This window comes from Parambassis ranga, chromosome 19 (genome assembly GCF_900634625.1).
Source record: "Parambassis ranga chromosome 19, fParRan2.1, whole genome shotgun sequence".
Taxonomy (NCBI): Eukaryota; Metazoa; Chordata; class Actinopteri; family Ambassidae; genus Parambassis; species Parambassis ranga.
In genome coordinates this window covers 14682394-14700543 of record NC_041039.1, presented here as the reverse complement: position 1 = coordinate 14700543, position 18150 = coordinate 14682394, and the positions used below count along the sequence as shown (strand labels likewise).

General features: G+C 40.8%; 2 protein-coding genes across 2 annotated transcripts; one reads left to right on the top strand and one right to left on the bottom strand.

The window, feature by feature from the left end:
• Nucleotides 1-10747: 10747 nt before the first annotated feature.
• ankrd34c (ankyrin repeat domain 34C) lies at nt 10748-12361 on the top strand. Its single transcript, XM_028431734.1, has one exon. It carries the CDS (start codon nt 10772-10774, stop codon nt 12359-12361), a length of 1590 nt encoding a protein of 529 aa, XP_028287535.1. The 5' UTR covers nt 10748-10771.
• A 682-nt stretch (nt 12362-13043) lies between these two features.
• Nucleotides 13044-17003, bottom strand: LOC114452273 (retinol dehydrogenase 13-like). Its single transcript, XM_028431502.1, has 7 exons — nt 16776-17003; nt 16237-16377; nt 15969-16160; nt 15703-15864; nt 15490-15606; nt 15183-15387; nt 13044-13642 (listed from the first exon to the last, which is right to left on the bottom strand). Exons 1-7 carry the CDS (start codon nt 16852-16854, stop codon nt 13546-13548), a joined length of 993 nt encoding a protein of 330 aa, XP_028287303.1. The 5' UTR covers nt 16855-17003; the 3' UTR covers nt 13044-13545.
• Between the last annotated feature and the right edge of the window lie 1147 nt (nt 17004-18150).

Sequence of the window (18150 nt, the reverse complement as noted above, 5' to 3'; positions counted from 1 at the left end):
ATCCTGCACCTCAGCAGCCCACCTGTAACTGTGTCACTGGTCAATACTCAAAGCAATACAAACACAGACAATACAGATGATTAAGCACAGTAAAATATTCACTACAGCTCACTACTAAGTGCCACATATTTCCGAAAATAAAAGAAAACATCAGCTTACAATCACTAAGAGACAGAAGTAGGACTTCAGTTGGACTAATATATTTCTTTAATGTGGAAATTCTAAAAAATGTTCATGAATTCATTATAAAGCGGCCAAAAGAAGTCCTTTATTCCTGATACAAAAACAAATAAATAAATAAAAGCAAGGATAAAATTATGGAGAAGAGACAAGAAAGACTGACAAAAACACACAGTGCAATATGTACATTGTATGAAAAACTAAGAAAGATCTGCATCTCTGTATCTGCACATTGCCCACATACAGTTATTTTGTGACCCCATTCGGTTCCATCCACAGTCCCTTATGGATTGCACTCTCCAGTTGGCTGTCCTGGATTGGGAATCCCATTAATCATCCCTAAAAATATACAAAGACATTACTCTTGCTGGTTTTGCTCCTGTTGGTGGAAAAGTTCCTTTTTTTTGTTCAGCAGGAATACACTGTGCTCTGCAAACTTTTACACTGTAAGATGGACATATCTTAACTTCCTTTCCTATAAGCCTTTTGCACTCATTTTCTTCAACTGTCAGTCATTTTTTGAAGAAGAGAAGACTTGTGAACATGATTCACCTCACAGCTCACATCAAGAATCTCTTTTGCTGTCTGGATCACACTGGTATCATTTCAGTTGAGACATTTGTGCTTTTGAATCAGCAATTAGATCAATAGCATCAGTGGGAGCAGCAGGAGGAGCAGGAACTCAGCATGGCTACTTACATATTTATTTAGGGCACATCCCTTCCATCTGTGCCAGTATCAACAGTAAAATGCAGAAACATGACTGAGAAGGTTAATATGTATATATTTTTTGCATCATGCAAATTAATAGTTTTGCAAAATGCAATTGTCAAGATCACAGTGGGTTAAGATAGATGCAGCTAGCCCTGCAGGAAACACCAATGTGGAGCATGTAGCATTTGATAAATCGCAGGTTTTGAGCTGTGGAACTGCAGAGCGTGTAATTGATTTCACAGTGATGACCCCAAATCTTCTTCCCTGATATCTACTTACCAATTTGGGTGCAAAGGCAACCGCTGCCAGAGCACAGAGCACACGTCAGCCATCAGAGAATCATCACAGTCATAACTGTGCATACTTGTGCAGACCTTTTAAATCAATGGTAATAAAGGCATATGAAATAAGATTGTCTTCTGCGTTTAGTAATGTCTGAACTGCTGCATCACTGCCTAGGAAACATAAGTCATTGTCCTCTGATCAGATGTGTTGCTGCACTATCGCAGCTGCTGCAGATTACGCTTTGTGAACATTCTGACAATGCACACTCGGACAATGAAATGCACTGTGAACCCTTTGATCAGCGCTAATGAAATCAGGTTCGCTCTCCATTCAGCATTCATCAAGTCCCACTGAACAGAGAGCAATATCCAGGGTTGAGTCTGAGGACAGCACAAAGCAATGTGTTACAAACATCCAGCAGATCCTGAGACTTTACTCAAATTATCTAGGCTTCCTAATTTTCTATCTATTGTTAGAAGGTACAGATTTTGTTAAATTGATTGAAGACTGATTTAAGAGCAGAAATTGATACTCATGCATTATTTTGGCTGCATTCTTCTAACCTCCTGAGGAGGAGGAGGAGGAGGAGGAGGCGCAACAGGGGAGAAGACGATAAACATGAGTCATCACATTGTGATACTGACACAGTCATGCCATGGAAAACATCCCAGCAGCACAATGGGTGTCTCCACGAGGATGTGTGCCATTAGAAAAACAAAAAAAAAGAGTCCTCGCCTTGCAGTTGTTTAAAATTAGATTTTAGTGAATTGTACAAAATTTAATGGTCAAAAAAAGGACTATTAATTTTTATCAGTAAGCGAAGACGAGGAGAGATATTTCAAGAAAAGTATCTGTGCTCTTTATTTACCCTTGAAGCTGGTTTTGAGGTCAAAGTCAAGATGAGGTTGATCCGACACTTGCCTTGTCTGACCCTGCTGAATAAAGCAGCGCCCTGGCTTAGCTCTATTCTGAGCAGACAGGAAGGCTTTATCTTGACTGAGTCCACTGAAAGCCCTTCAAACCAAGATGCAATGCCATCATCCTACCACACAAGATATTGTTCTCCAAATATGCCAGCTGGAGTGCTATCTGTGAGTTTGGAGCCAAACTGAACTGACTCCACATCACACAAATGTTGGGAGAACCCAGTGTAATGAAAAGGGCTTACACCAGTTCATCCTCCGTCTGCTTGAAGACTGAGTCATTAAAAATAAAGCTGTACAAATCAATATTTTCCCTGTGTAAAAGGAACAATATTTTGGCCTGTTGTTTTGGTTGTGTGTGTGTGCATTCACCACCAAAGTCTCTTTCACTGTAAACATAAAATGCTGGAATTTCCAACCTAAAAAGATGGTGGTCCAGTTGCATTGTTGCTAATGTAGACTACTGGCACAGAGTGTGGAATAAGGATTGATCACCATGTCCTCTCCCATCCTGCTCACCACGGCCAGGTTGTGAAAATATTGGAATTTTCAGATAAGGGTTGAGAAATGAGGGGAGCCTTCTGTGTGTGGCCTTGCCATTTGATTGCTTTTGTCACTTCTGTTTTGTCTTCTTGTGCACAGGTTCGCTGAGCTGAACAGCCAATCAGAGTGCTCTGTCTTACTGATGGGCTCCACAACAATTCAACATGCTCAATTGGCCAAAAAGCCTCTTAGTGTCTGTGGGTGATGGCCGATGTCTTGGAGTTTTTTTTGGTGTAGCTAGTGTGAAAGAGTGCTACCAGCGATCCTGAAGGCCACTGTGTGACATACCTGATGATCTCTTAAGTTCTCCACACATTCATATCTGTTTATAGAGATTACTGGTAAATCACTGGCTGCATTATTGGAGCACTGTTCTAACCAAGCACAGCATATTTCAGTGTTTTCTTTACATCCGGTTTAAATGCTCCACATGCTTCTGCTGCATGCATCAATGCTTCGTCATTATAATGCTGACTGACAGCTGTGTTTATTTCACTGTGATTGCCAATAATTAATTACATGTTTCTGCAGCCGTAATTTAAAGTGAGTGTAGCTGAAAGTAGGGAGGGTAAATTGTAATATTCTGGTTTCTCTGAATCCCAGACTGCTGTGTCTACGCAGAGAGGTGATCTCCCTCTGGGATGTGGAGTGCTGTGAGGCAAAGATAACTGGTTCTTATCTCGATCTGCTCAGTCAGGTATGAGAGCTCCTGGCTCAGGGAAATAAGGGGCATCACAAGCACAGAGGGAACCAGAATGTAGATGAATGCATCTTCCCTTTAAGTAAGCGCTGTATGTTTAAATTACATTGTCTATCTTCCTTCCTTGTATTTTTTTTTTTTTTGCTAACAGACCATCGACCAGATCACCGTGGTGCCATATTATTGTCATGCCTGTTTTGAATTGAAATCAGGCAGGAAAAAAGGGATTACAGACCGGCAGAGTTGTGATTCAAGCTGAGAAAGCGTCGCTCGCTTTGCCTCCTGTTGGAAACTCTGATACGAGTCCTGCCTGGTCTGTGTGTGCAAACAGCAGGACACAAACACAGGCGGCTCAGCCAAGTGTGTCAGCTAAATCACTCAGATTGAGAAAGCGGGAGATACACAGGTGATACTATGTTTTCAGTGCTGTGAGGCTGATCTGTTGCTTTTTGTTTGCCAGTGAAAAAAAACATAGAAAGGATGAAGTAGTTATTTTAGGCCAATCCAGTTCAGCGCCTGCTTACTGACGTGACTATGATCGTCTCAGTGATGATGTCATACATCAGTCTGGACATTTGCCAATGGCGTTGTTTCCAGGGATAATGTTGTATGGTTGGTCAACATTTTGGTTTTATTTTTGACTAAATCGCTGCTGCTCCTATCAGAATGATTCACACACAATGCTGACTAAATAGTCACCTTTCTAGTCATCGGTTCACAAAGTGTGCTGACCACAACTTCCTTTAGGACCACGACACCATGAACAATTCCCCCCTGAGATTAATAAAGTATTTCTGATTCTGATTTTTTGCCATTTTTTCCATAAAGAGAGCTGTCTTAATATGAACATTTGCCCACAGTGCCACTGGCATATAGCCTCATTTTACAATCTTTTCAGACATTTTCAATCGTGTGTGTGTGTGTGTGTCTGTGTGAGTGTGAGAGAGAGTGGCTTATCTCTGAGGAGTTGAAATGCATTCTGACTGACAGTTTTAATTGTCTCACAGCTTCTTTCTTATAGCACCCAGCAATAATTACTGACTTGCGTTTGTCCTCTGATACTTGGCAGCTTTTACCACCTCCTAACACAGCTGATCAGACCCAGCTGCAACACGCTTGTGTCTTACACTCAACACGTCCTCTTATCAGGGAAACTAAAGTTAACAGTTAAGGCTCCAATTTCTGGATTCATTAGACAAAGAGATGTAAAACCCAGCCTGCTTAAGGATGAGGCAGGTGATTCAGTTGCTCTATGATTAATTATGGATGAACCTAGAGAAGCATGATTCAGTCTTCGATTAACAGGTGGCAGGTTTCCTGCCTCACAACCATATTTAAGAAGCTTCAGATCTATTGTTAGGTCTGTCACCTAGTGAGGACATGTTTTGCAGAGGCCAGGCTGATCCTGTTTGGTCCTGTCATGTCTGATTCTGCTCATCTGTAGACATCCTTCAGGAGGGACGCGAATGATTTGACGTCACCAACAACAACATACACAGAAAAAGCTCTTTCCTCACCTTGTGCTGCAGAGGAGGTGTATTTTGGTCAGAGTGCCTCATGGTGTCAAAGACGTCACAGTCTCAGGGGTGTGAACCGCGAGCAGAGTGAAGTTCTCTAACTGGCTGTCAGAACATCCACTCATCCACACTGATGTACCCACATACTCTGACGGACCAAAACCTCTGACAGATACAAGCTCAGTGATAAATTCACAGCCAAAGAAAACCTCCTCATTCAAATGTATTTATAATTTTACCCATTAAATTAGATAGAGAACACCACACAATAGCTGGGCAGTACTGAGAACGTAGAGATGTCACTGACAGATATCTCTCTGCAGTGTTTCATTAGATAACTTATATCAAGGACAGCCCTGCTCCACAGGAGGCCATGGGTAAGCATTTGATTTGTTGGTGTGAATAGAGGTTTAACGGATGCTACAAAGCATCAATTTTCCCAGTAAGTGTAAGTTAGTGAGGCAGCTGTAGCTACAGAATGTGAACTACACTCGATGAATTGTCAAAACAAAGTGGATGTTGACGATCGGATTTTTAATACTGTTAACAATACAGTCATCGGTGGATGTAGCTTGACCACTTGATTACTGGCAGTCCATTAGCGTATATCCTTTCCCAGTATTCCAATTAAAGGCTTCACAACAAGCCCTAATAAGTGGGGTGTAGAGTTGATAAGCAACCAATTCTGAAGCTTCAAGCCTGCTGCTTCATTAGGACGAGCTAAAACAGAAAATTCAACAAGGCGGACATCAAAGTGCCCACTCTACAAAATGAGTAACAAACTCCTTATTAGATATGCACCAATCTCCTAGGATACAACCGACATACACAATGATCACCCAGCAAAATTGTTGCCTGTATAATGCTCTTGAATAATGCTCAACTCAATTACAGCTCGCCAGAAGGGCAGGTGTTGGTTTGCACTGAGAGATGTGAGAGAACAGAAGGGGTGATGAAGGAAGCAGAGGAGGAGTGGAACCATTTCAAGATTTCAAGTATGAGAAAGTAGCACTTTTCAATATGAAAAGATCAAAGTCAGTCTGAAAATGTGTTATACTTCACGGGTTATAATCATGACTGGATGAGGGGAAAAAAATCACTCACAGCATATGTGAGGGGTGGCAGGTTTTTAAGCTGCACTGGAGGCATTTTTCCTAAATCTACCGAGGTGGGAGGGAGGCGAGGAGCAGTCCGGTGCAGCGCTGCAGCAGGGTTCGTGCCAGTTTATTGCTGTCGCAGCCCACACATTTGCTTGATACAATCGCAGAGACACCAAATGCCATGAGAATGTCAAACTCGGTCTTTAAAGCTACAACCACCACAGAGGAAGTAACAAAACAACAACAAACAATAGATCAACTTCAGCATTCAAATAGGATGGGTAACATAACAATATGTACCCCACAGGTCAATTTTATTCACGAAAGGCGGAAATGTTCGTAAACAGACTTTTAAACATACTTCTCCTGAGATGTGGCTCAATTCAAACTCCCATACACACAATTTTCTAACCAGTGTCCATCATCTCATTCACTTTCTCACTGAGAGTCTTACTGAGAGTTCGCACAAAGACTGGAAACACGGTGAAACAGCTACAAAAAAAAGTGTAAAAACAACAAATCAACGATTTTTGGAGGGTGTCAGACTCTTTCTTTGCTGTGAGCAGTTTCCCAGCAACCAGCAGAGACTCCAGTATTATTATTGTGCCCGACCAAGTCACCCCCCCCCCCAAAAAAAAACAAAACAAAAAATGTTCTATTTTTTGTTGGCTACTGTAAGAGCCATATGTTGATGACTGATTGTTAATGGATATCAGAGGCATTAGGGGGCGCTAAAGGATGTGGCGCCCGTGGCAGTGCCACAGGCTGCCACAGGTGATTTAAGCAGGGAAAATTAAAGCATCTGGTGCTGATGAATGGGGAAGAAAACGGTTTTTTGACTGTATGAAGATTGCTTTGTGAAGGGTTTTATTTTGTTGTTATGAAGTTGAAACTTTAATTTATTTAATTTATTTATTTAATTTATTTAATCTAAGTAATCTAAATAGAATAGTTTTATTCATTCAAATACACGTCAAACAAACATTGGACATCAGCCGGTAGCTGCATGTATTGGGCGTAGTAGCTACAGCTACTGTTATCACTCATCAGAAAAGATGACAACACTCAGGTACCTGATGGCCCTACAAGTCATGGGTATGGCCCTAATAACAACAGTTGATAACAACTGATAATGACCATTTAAAGACATAATCAAACCAATCATAGCCAAGTTAGCTGGCTGTTATGGAATAATGATGTAAATAATCCAACAACAGTGTGTCTGCTTGATATTCCAACACACCAGGTGGTGCTAGTGCACCTTCATGCTTGTTGTCACTTTTAAAATGAAAAGAAACTTTTGCAGAATTATGGACACAAAATGTTCCCTCAGTTTTTATCAGAATCATTCTGCCAAAAAAGAAACAAAACCTAAAATGAATCTGATAATAACATTTGTATTTTTCATGTATTTATGTATATGATACAGTTATAAATTTCTAAATGTTATTGTGTGTTTTGTAATTCATGTCAGTCATGAATGGCACTTTTTAATCATATATCTAGATAAATTAATCATCTATCTAATTTATCATATATCTAGAGTCAAATGTATTTGGTATAATTTACAATGCAGTCCTGAAATTATTCATCTGATTCTTAGAGCCAAATATATCCAAGTACCATGTCTGGAAATACAGACAGAGCTGCACATATCTGCCCATTTTCTCATCTCATAATTGTTCAATCCTTGTCATTCTGATAAGCTAGTGAAGCCAGACATTTAATACAAGGTGGTCGGCCCCCAGAATTATAAACTCCCTCCTAAAACCTTAGGGTTAGGGCCAGATATAATAGGCTTTCTGTTGCTGACTACTTGAGGAGAAACAGTGATCAGACTCTAAATTTGAAATCTGTTGATAACTTCTACATGTACTTTGCCAGGCGGTATAAATAGTCTGAGAGCTACTGTAGTCTGATGAGTAAAAACCTCACAATGCAGACAGAAAAGAAAAGGTTATATTTAGAACGGAGGGGAGGAAGAGCAGCAGCTGCGGTGAAAGATATCTGAAAATGGAAAGTGCTCCCAGGGGTGACAGCGCTTATTCTCTCCACTTTAATTATTTATTTCCCCCTTTAATATACCGCAGACGACAGCATCATCAGGGCAGAGCTCGTGCTGTATGAGGACCACTGACGTCCCCATGGCTCCCAGTGCTAATGAATGTGTCTAAAGTGAGCTTTGGCCTTGGTCTGATCCCTGGTGCACCATGTCCCTCTGGACAGGAGCTCTATCCATAGAAGTAATTGTTTCCAATCAGGTGCACAAAAATTCAGATCCATAAAGAAGCATACCATTAAATAACAGTTGCATGATGGGGTTTGTACGACCAACAAGCCCTGAGGCATCCAGTCATGGAGCACATCTCCTTCAGGTTGTTCTGATATTTGATATTTGCCTCTTGACATTAGAAGAGCACATTCTTCTGGCTTGGTGATTTCAGTATATGCGCTGTCTTATAAAACCACCTTCTTCTTCATGCACCTCGTAAACAACATGTCCTCTGGGAGTGCGAAGGCAATCACAGATGAAAAAATCACTGCCAGCATTGACAACTGGAGTCCTGAGACGTCAAGTGTTTGGATGTGTAATAAAGTGATTAGTCGCAGTCTCGGAGGAAAAGAGCAGGGGTCAAAGGATGAATGATTGAACATGGTGGTGGTGGTGATGATGGTGATGGTGATGGTGTTGGCGTCTTACACATGAGAGTGTGAAAAAAAAATATACACCAGCATCAAAATAATATTTGTGTCTAAATATCATACAGCCTCCCAGTCCTTGGTGGAATGTTATGTGTCTGATTTACCTGTTCCTTGCAGGGCTGAGAACATCACTGTTCTCATTAGAGACTGCTTCTGTGCTGTCTCATAGCAACCTAAAAATAGAAATGTCCCTATTAGGCTGTATAGCTGTGATGGCTGCTACAAGTTTTGGCCTCTTTAATTGTACTGTAAATATACATAGGTGCAGAATATGTTTGCTCGCTCTTAATTTGCTGAGCAGAGAAATAAAACTTCTTGGAGATAAATGATTAATACGATTCTTAAAGAGCAAAAAAGCTCATATAGGAATGTCCTGTAAAAAGCAGTGTGATAGTGATCCAGAACAGATTCCACTGTCACATTTTACAGCTGAATTATCTCCACCGTGCCCTTTATTACAATGCAAGACAGAGAGGGTGCCTTTATTCTAACATTCATGTTCCACACTGCAGGAAGATTAAATCTTATTTATAGCGCAGACTTGCTATCTGAAGCATGGATACATATGAGAAAAATTGTAATTCCCTCACTGTCATTAAGGCCAAACTGCACACATTATGTACAAATAGTTCTTCTGGAACAATAATAACGCATTTAAATGTCTTTAGGTGGCACATCGCTTATTTTGTTTGCGTTTTCCAGATATAAAGATCAGGACAGATTTTTTTTTTTTTCATGAGACGCCGTTTATTTTGGTCGACTCTGACGTCAAGAGAATACACGTTTCATTCAACAAGCAAGAAAGTAAGTTATTTATAACCCACAGCATCTCCAGGTTGTGATCCTTGAGTGCGCAATGAAAGGAATACTCCCCATTGGACTGATGTAGTGCGCCTCCATAACAAAAGCCACACAGCTCATGTGCTATGGTGCCAGAGAGGTACGACGCACTGTCACCTTAAACTAGGACGCGTCGATGGGAACAAGTCACACGGCTTGGAAAATAGGGATTTTACGAAGAACTGCAACAAACTTTCTGTTTTTAATCATTAACCCCCTCGATATCAGCCCTCTATAGATGACAAAGCACTGGGTGTTACTTTGAACATGGACAATCTCATCTCCCGACAGGTAAGAGACTCAGACGCTGCAACATGATTAAATGACATTTTTAAAAAGGTTGATTAATTCGACTTTAGGTCGTTTCGTGCGTCGTCGTCGCTGCTGCTGCTTCTGCAATAATGTAAGGCTGGTAAATCAGATTACTTTCATAAACACATCATCATATGTATGGTTAATGTTTACAAATTAATTTTTATATCACAAATATCCACAGTTATGATTTAACGGATAATTACGTAGACGATAATAATTACGACGACGACGTAATTATAGACGATACACAGAAGAATCTCAGACGAAGCGCGCCTCTCTCGCCAAGTTATCCAAAATGAGAACCACGGGCAGCGACAGTTACAGCTGGCAGTGCTTCGCTATTTAATATCTCTAGTTTAAACAGATCTGTCTGTCACTGTTTTATATTTAAAAATAGATAAACGTCGCTTAGTCTCTACATGTTTGTTCCAAGATGTGTAAGGCAGGTGTTTTGTGCGCACTGGTAGACGGTGGAAACCTTTGTTGTTCCATCGAGATAAGCAAGAAAAAGACAAAGCTGCTGTCAGCAGAGAAATCAAATAGGATTAACTTTGATTTTGAAATCAAAATGACACCACCTGATCATCTATCAGTAAGTTGGTGAATCTAACAGGTAGTGTTAGCATGTGTGGACCTCATGTATGGGCATGGGCTTGAGTAGCTTATGGGGAAACTACATTTTATATACAGTGCACTGCTTCTATCTGATTCGTTAAATAAAGAATACATCCCCTATATCAGATATCTGTCATAGTAAGTTATATTTATCATCTTTGTGTTGTAACAGGCTGCCACCTGCTGGTGGGTGACAGTTGAGCAAAATACAAACAAACAAGATAAAGTCTATAATATATATATATATATAAATATAAGCTGAACTAATTCCACAATTTGTTCAAAGGGCTGTGAGCTGTAAGTTCAGTACTGAGAAGATCTGTGACTGGCTGGGATATGGCAGATATTCTGGAGCTGCGGACAGATGGAAACTCACTACTGAAGGCAGTGTGGCTCAAGCGTTTGAGACTCACCAGACTTCTGCTGGAAGGAGGTGCATACATCAATGAGAGCAATGAACGCGGTGAGACGCCTCTCATGGTGGCCTGCATGTCCACACACACTGACCAGCAGAGCGTCAGCAAGGCTAAGCTTGTGAAATATCTGCTGGACAACCAGGCAGACCCTAACATACAGGACAAAGCAGGTAGGACAGCTCTGATGCACGCCTGCATCCACAAAGCAGGACATGAAGTGGTGGATCACCTGCTGAGCAACAGTGCTGATCCCAGCCTGGAGGACAGGAGTGGGGCTTCGGCCCTGGTTTATGCCATCAATGCAGATGATAAGGAGACACTGAAACTACTCTTGGATGCATGCAAAGCTAAAGGCAAGGAGGTAATTATAATCACCACAGACAAGTCACCATCTGGCACTAAAACTACCAAACAGTATCTAAATGTACCCCCATCTCCAGAGCTGGTGGAGAGGTCTTCCCCTGCATACTGCACCTCTCCCTCTGATATTGAAGTGACTGCATCTACCACTCCTGAGCAAGAGCAACCTAACACAGTCTTCAGTTTCCAGACAAAGCTAAAAACCTCTAGTGCAGCTGCAAAGCTCGCCAATGGGCCCACGTCTCCAACACGGCGGCCCGTAAACCCCAAACGTGCCCGTTTGCCCCAGCTGAAGCGGCTGCAATCAGAGCCTTGGGGGCTGATTGCTCCCTCAGTCCTGGCTGCAGCTGCTGCCCATGAGGAGAGCAAGAAAGCTAGCTCTGATGAGGACGTTGTTACAGGAGTGAACGGACTTTCTCTGAGCAAGAGGTCAGCTTTGTCCAGACAGAACAGCGTAGATGGGAAGGATAGCTTATTCCCACTGGTAAGTGACCAGCCGTGCAAAATGACAACCTCATTATCAGTCCCCCCAACGTATAAACAAACGTATGAAAGATCTCTAGGCCAGCACCAGCCTTTGGCACGACGCAGCACCGTGCCCACGGAGCAGGAGAGCAGCAGCTGCAGCTCTGGACTAGCCGGTCTGAGAGACACAATGCATAGGAGACGTCTGGGGAACGATCACTATGACTCAGACTCGCAGCTCTATTCAGACTCTGCCGTGTTAGACTCTCCTAAGGTCCCAGTGGAACGAAGGAAACTAAACACATCTCCACTTCTGATGCTAACTAGTTCCAGAGAGTCTCTAGACAGTAATGCCAGCACATCTTCTCCAAGCACAGCACGCAGGCGTGCACCAGGTCTCCTGGAGAGAAGGGGGTCAGGCACACTGCTGCTGGACCACATCTCCCACACCAGGCCTGGCCACCTGCCCCCTCTCAATGTCAACCCCAACCCTCCTATTCCTGATATTGGGGCCAGTAACAAACCCTCCTCACCTCTGGCCACAGGTATTAGGTCTATAGCTCCAGTAGCACCAAACACACCAAAGAGAGGCGGCCTCAAGTCGAAGAAGAAACTCGTGAGAAGGCACTCTATGCAAGTGGAGCAGATGAAACAGCTTTCTGATTTTGAAGAAGTCGCTCATTAGTTAGTGATGCCGTTTATGCAGCAAATATGGTGGAAGTAGAATCATTAACAACATTGTCAGGAAGTAAATACATAGGATCCATTGTGTAGACTCACAGCCACCTAGATGTGGAATAATGTATAATTTATTAAAAAAAGATAATATATATAAATATACATAATATATATTCTGAATCTGAGCAATATAGATAGAGTTCCTCCCTGTGTTATACCCAACCTAAAGGATTATTGTCTTTTAACAACATCTGCTGTATATGTATTACAGTTTGAATGTAAATGCCAAGACATGGTACTCTTCATCAGAACTAGCTCTTTTATATGATCATGTAGGAAACATACAGGGTTCATTTGTAGCCAGCAGGCCTCTTGGGTACACTTTGTCCATATGTAATTAGCACCATTAATGGACTTTCTCTTGGAAAAAAACAATGTGATGCACTTGTCTGAGATGTAGCTTCGAGTAAGACGATGAAATTTGACTGTTTGTAGCAATTCTGTACAAAGTGCCTTCAGGATAAAGAAACCTAAAAAAAACAAACAAACATATGTGTTGTATTAAGACCATTTTAATTCATGTTGATGTATCCAACATGTGTTTTATTTCAATATCGTTGGTCTCACAGGGATGATGTATACACATGATGTGAATGAACAACATGCCTTAAGAAACAGGTACAATGATGGGCTTTGTTTAACAGCACTTTATTGCCCAGAAGGAAAAAAAGGTCTCTACTACCAGTGTTACAAAAGCTTGTCCAAGCACACGTAATTCTTTTATGATTAATCCAAGCAACACTGAATGACATTTGAGCCCTTAGTCAACACAGACATCGGTCGGAACTTGTCAATTAAAATGTCATTTCACGCTAATGGCAATCAAAACTAAAGATCATACAGCTTCCATGTGACTTACCTTTTTCTGTCAAAAAGGAAAAAAAACACTTAATTTAATCCATAGTATTTTTGCAAGTAGTTTGTTGTATATTCTAAATAAATGTCTATCACTTGTGGATGTCTGTGTTTTTTGCTTGTTAAATGGTTTGTCACATTAAGCTGGACCTCATCTGCTAGTGGCCGCACAGATGCTCATTAGAAAGAACACCAGCAGTTCCTCTCGGGCCACTTGGCAGCCTGACGGTGCTGTGATGACGACAGTCATCATCACCATCATCAATGTCAGTGTGATTATGTCAGACCAACCATAGAGGCACTCAGATCCCACAGCTTCTTGGCGGCTTCATCATCCAGACCCTGAGAGGCTGCTTTTTTGGGGGCACAGTCGCTGTAATCAGTGCAGAATTTAGTGTTAAACATACAGTCACCTGCTGTGCTGAGCAAGTTAATCATAAAAAAAAATAATGAACAATAATAATAATGAAAAGAAGGTAATGATGGTGCATGAGATGCAACTGTACTCATTCATTTATAAAACACTTCTTAGATTTACAGATGGCAGAGATTTAAAATAATACCAAATTCTGTTTAAAGTCACACAGATCAAGATGAATGACATATATTTAAATATATAGGGAACTAAAACATAATATCAGACAGTCAGGTACTTGTAAATGGCTCAATAAGATGCCTGTGTAATAAAGTCAAAATTACCAAGTGAGGAAAATGGGCAGATGATACAAGATCCTAGAAGCTCATATGTCACAGTATGAAACTAAGTCCTGCTTTATAACCTGATCTTACAGTGATGTGTTCAGAAATCCACATTTTTTATTCTGAATAAAAACACTGATGTAATTAATGCATAATATAAAAGTAGCCGCTTACAGATAAAAAAAACAAATACTTGGTGTGATTCCTCTCACTGTTACAGTGGTGCCTTTAAATCCAATTTTGATAATTGCTTTGCTTTTTCAAGCCTACACCTCTCTGCTCTCATCACCTGCAGCTGGCAGTCATTTCATTGTAAAAGGAAGCTCAGATGTGCCTTAACAAACCGTTGACAGGCAAAGTTGTGAGTAGCTGATGATCATAGTAAATGATTAAGCAGCTAAAAAAGACAGATGTGTCCCACAGGAGTCAGTGTGGAGGGTTAAAAGGAGAGCGATCATCGGACTGACATCCATCAAATGTCCCAGCACATGACTTCAAATGAACGTTAACGTTGCTCTGTGTCTGCTGGGTGTGTTAGATACTCATTACTATACTGAGCCACAACAAATGCAGCGTTTTATATTATTAGACCATCTATGCTGGTGTGCAATGTTTGTAAATAATTCCTCTTTTTTTTTTTTTTTACTGCACTATATTCTATTTCATTCTATTTTATTTTATTCTATTTAATTCTTGCTTTGACTGTTGGTGTTGTAGTGCTGCTGGTACCCAAATTTCCCCGAGGGACTCTATTCTAGAGTAAAAATTAAATCTAAATTTCACATAAAGACATATGCAAATTTTTAGGAACATCTGTGTTGTATTTCCATCTACCCACATGACCAAAAAAATCAACTAAAGGAGCTTAACAATAACTAAGAATCTTATATAAAGTGGTGTTAAAGGTTGAAACCATTTGAATTAATTTATGTCAAAGTATGAACAGACTGAATGTAGCTTAAACAATGAGGACATGCCTCTAATACTGTCTGAGCTGATAATGGGATGTAATTCATCCAAAGAACTTTAACAGCTATTCATGCAGAGTTTCTATGGTACAACAGGCATGCGCATAAGGTTAAATATGCTTTTTATCTTACTTCTTAGCTTGCATTACTTAAACTCAGGTAAACCACAGCTCACAGTGCACTCATGGACAAACAGAGTTTTTCTTTTTAACCTTTAAAGCAGTGTTGGGACCTCATTTGACTGACCTGTAGTAGAGCCCGCTGTCATTCTGCAGGCTTTCCTCCACGGCGCAGTAGATGGTGGTCTGAGCTCCGTCTGTGGCAGACTTGATGAAGAACATAAAGGGCAAATACACAACTCTCTTCCACAGGGGGATTGTGGGCCAGAGGTGTCGGCCTAGCTCAGTCCGGATTACTCCAGGGTGGAGACTGTATGCTGTCACGCCGGTGCCTGAAAAATGACGAAAACTATAGAGATGTGCCATGAAGATGTTTACATAAAGAGAGTGGAAATACTATGGTGTATATAACATAGATAGAAAAGATACAGCACCTTGTAGCTTTTTGGCCAGCTCTCTTGTAAAGAGGACATTAGCCAGTTTACTCTGACCATAGCTCTTCCAAGGATTGTAATCTTTCTCCTGGTTTATGTCATCAAAGTAGATCTGGCCTGTTGAGAGTAGGCAGAAATAACACTGAAGGCCGGACACACCTGAGACACACAAACATCTCTTGGAATAAAATGGAAAAAGGAGGAAAGCCGCACCTTTTTCGTGCGCCAAACTGGAGACATTGATGATGCGGCTCGGTGACGACTTCTTCAGGAGATCCAGCAGACAGTTAGTTAAAAGAAAGTGACCCAGGTGGTTCACACCAAACTGCATTTCAAAGCCATCTTCTGTCTGCCATCTTGGACAGCTCATCACACCTAAAAATAGGAACATCCGATTTTTATCACTTCTCACCTATTTACATTAACACCAAGCTGTTAGAAACTGAAACATCACACCATCACATGTCCGATTCATCCACCTGCATTATTGATGAGAACATCCAGGCGCTCCTCACTTGCTAGGACATCATGGGCTAGTTCACGCACTGACTGAAGAGATGCCAAGTCCAACTTTTTGACAATCACGTTGCCGTTTCCGCTCTGGTTTCTCACATCTTCTGCAGCGGTATTAGCTCTGTCCATGTCTCTACAGGCCAGAATCACTCTGGCTCCTGTGACACATCAGATAAATCATTTCATCTGAACAGACATTAATCCATAAAATATAAAACCTGGTAAATCACCAACCTCTTCTGGCCAGGTCGAGAGCCGTTTCTTTACCAATCCCAGTGTTGGCTCCAGTGATCAAGATGGTCTTTCCATCCAGGCGGGCCTTGCTGTGACACACTCCACCTGCCATCCATTTCTTTACGCCAAAAAGTCCTAGTCCTGGAGAAAACTCCACACAGTCACAGTGATAAAGCTCCTAAATAAATCTCTATGGACACCCTTAACCTCTAAACCTAAACATTCTCAAAAATGCACATATTCTAAAAGAGACAGAAACCTGCTTATGTCACTGTGAAATGTATTGATCAGTTGATTAATAAATCAATAATAGGATTATGTGCTGTCTTATGTAACTAAAACTTTTATGTATTTATCAGATTGAGCAACACAATGAGCAACATTCGTGATAGACATAAATCCTGCATTAATACATGAGTCAAACAGTTAAAAAACATTTACACCATTAGTATGATATAATAAAAAATAATGAATCCTCTTCTAGCACATCCATCCCTCTATAAATAATCTGTCTGCGTCAGGTGAGTGCGTATCTTTACCTGTCAGTGTGACCGCAGCAATAGTTTTGGGATGGTTGGAAACAAATTCGCTTGCAGCAGTGATGATCCGCGTTGCCATGGTGCGGATCCTGAATAGTTACCGATTAATCAAACCTCTGTCTCCGTTAACGTGCCGCAGGTTTTTTTTCTATTTAACCACGACGATGTTGTTTCACAACAACTCGCATTTCCGTACAGATACGTAACAGCGACGTGTTTCCAGCAGGAAGTACCGCCCACAGCCAGCCTGCGGGGGGCTCCTATTGGGTCTTCTCATAGTGATAACAGCCTGCTTGTTTACAAAGGACATTTACAAGTAATTTGTTGCTGGAGGCTCCACAAAAGAACTTAGAATAGTTTTTTTTTTTTAATTATAAAACATGTTTTAGTTTTGTTAATCAGTAAACTTTAAAATAACAATTAATAAATCCAATAAAATAAAAAATAAAGTAATAAATAAACAAAATTATAAAATACCACAAAATTAAATGAAATCTTTCGTCATGGATTTTTGATAAATTGGTAAAAAGGAAAATATATTTACTTCACCTCAACTAGGCTATTGTAAATACTGTAATAATATAGCTTGTGCAGCATATATTGTAGTTTATTAAATGATGGTTTGCATGTATTATTTGTAAGTGTGTGTGCTTTCAAATTAATAATATTAATAATAATAAGGATTTAAAATAATAACAATAAATAAAAAATAAAGACCAGAGAAAATAATTTTATCTTAAAGAAATTCCTACAAATCACCAGCAGAGGTCACTGTAGGTTTACTTATGTTGTGACAGCGTCTTCTAAATGATTCCACTAGAGGGCGCAGACACATCAAATCAGGCTGCAGATAGTTTTTTGCATATCCATATACACCAGCCAAGCATAAGAACAGCCATTTGGATTCTATATAAAGTACTTTTATCATCCAGTGATATCCTAAACTCCTACGATCACACTGAGACGAGCCTCTGCCGTTGTGTGAGCAGACAAAAGAAGAAACCCCGGCAGCAGCAGCAGCAGCAGCAGCAGCACAGAGATGACAGTAATAATAGCATCAACCTACACTCTCAAATCTAAATTAAAGCCTGATCTGTGCTGCAGCCGAGCAGCTGAAATAAAACACTCAGTCTATTGCTAATTGATGATGGTGAGATTTTACTGTCTGAGATCAATAAGTCATGTCTGTCTGTGAACATTGGAGCATAATAACATTATCAGTTAAGGCCTACTTAAAGGGACTGTGAGGTTTACGTGGCGACACTGAGAGGCTGTGGAGAGTTGCTGAGCGTCTCTGGAGGTGGACAGCGTGTACAGGCATGTTTACATCCCGACAGTCTAAAGGCTGCTAAAGACAGAGGATTATGTAACTACC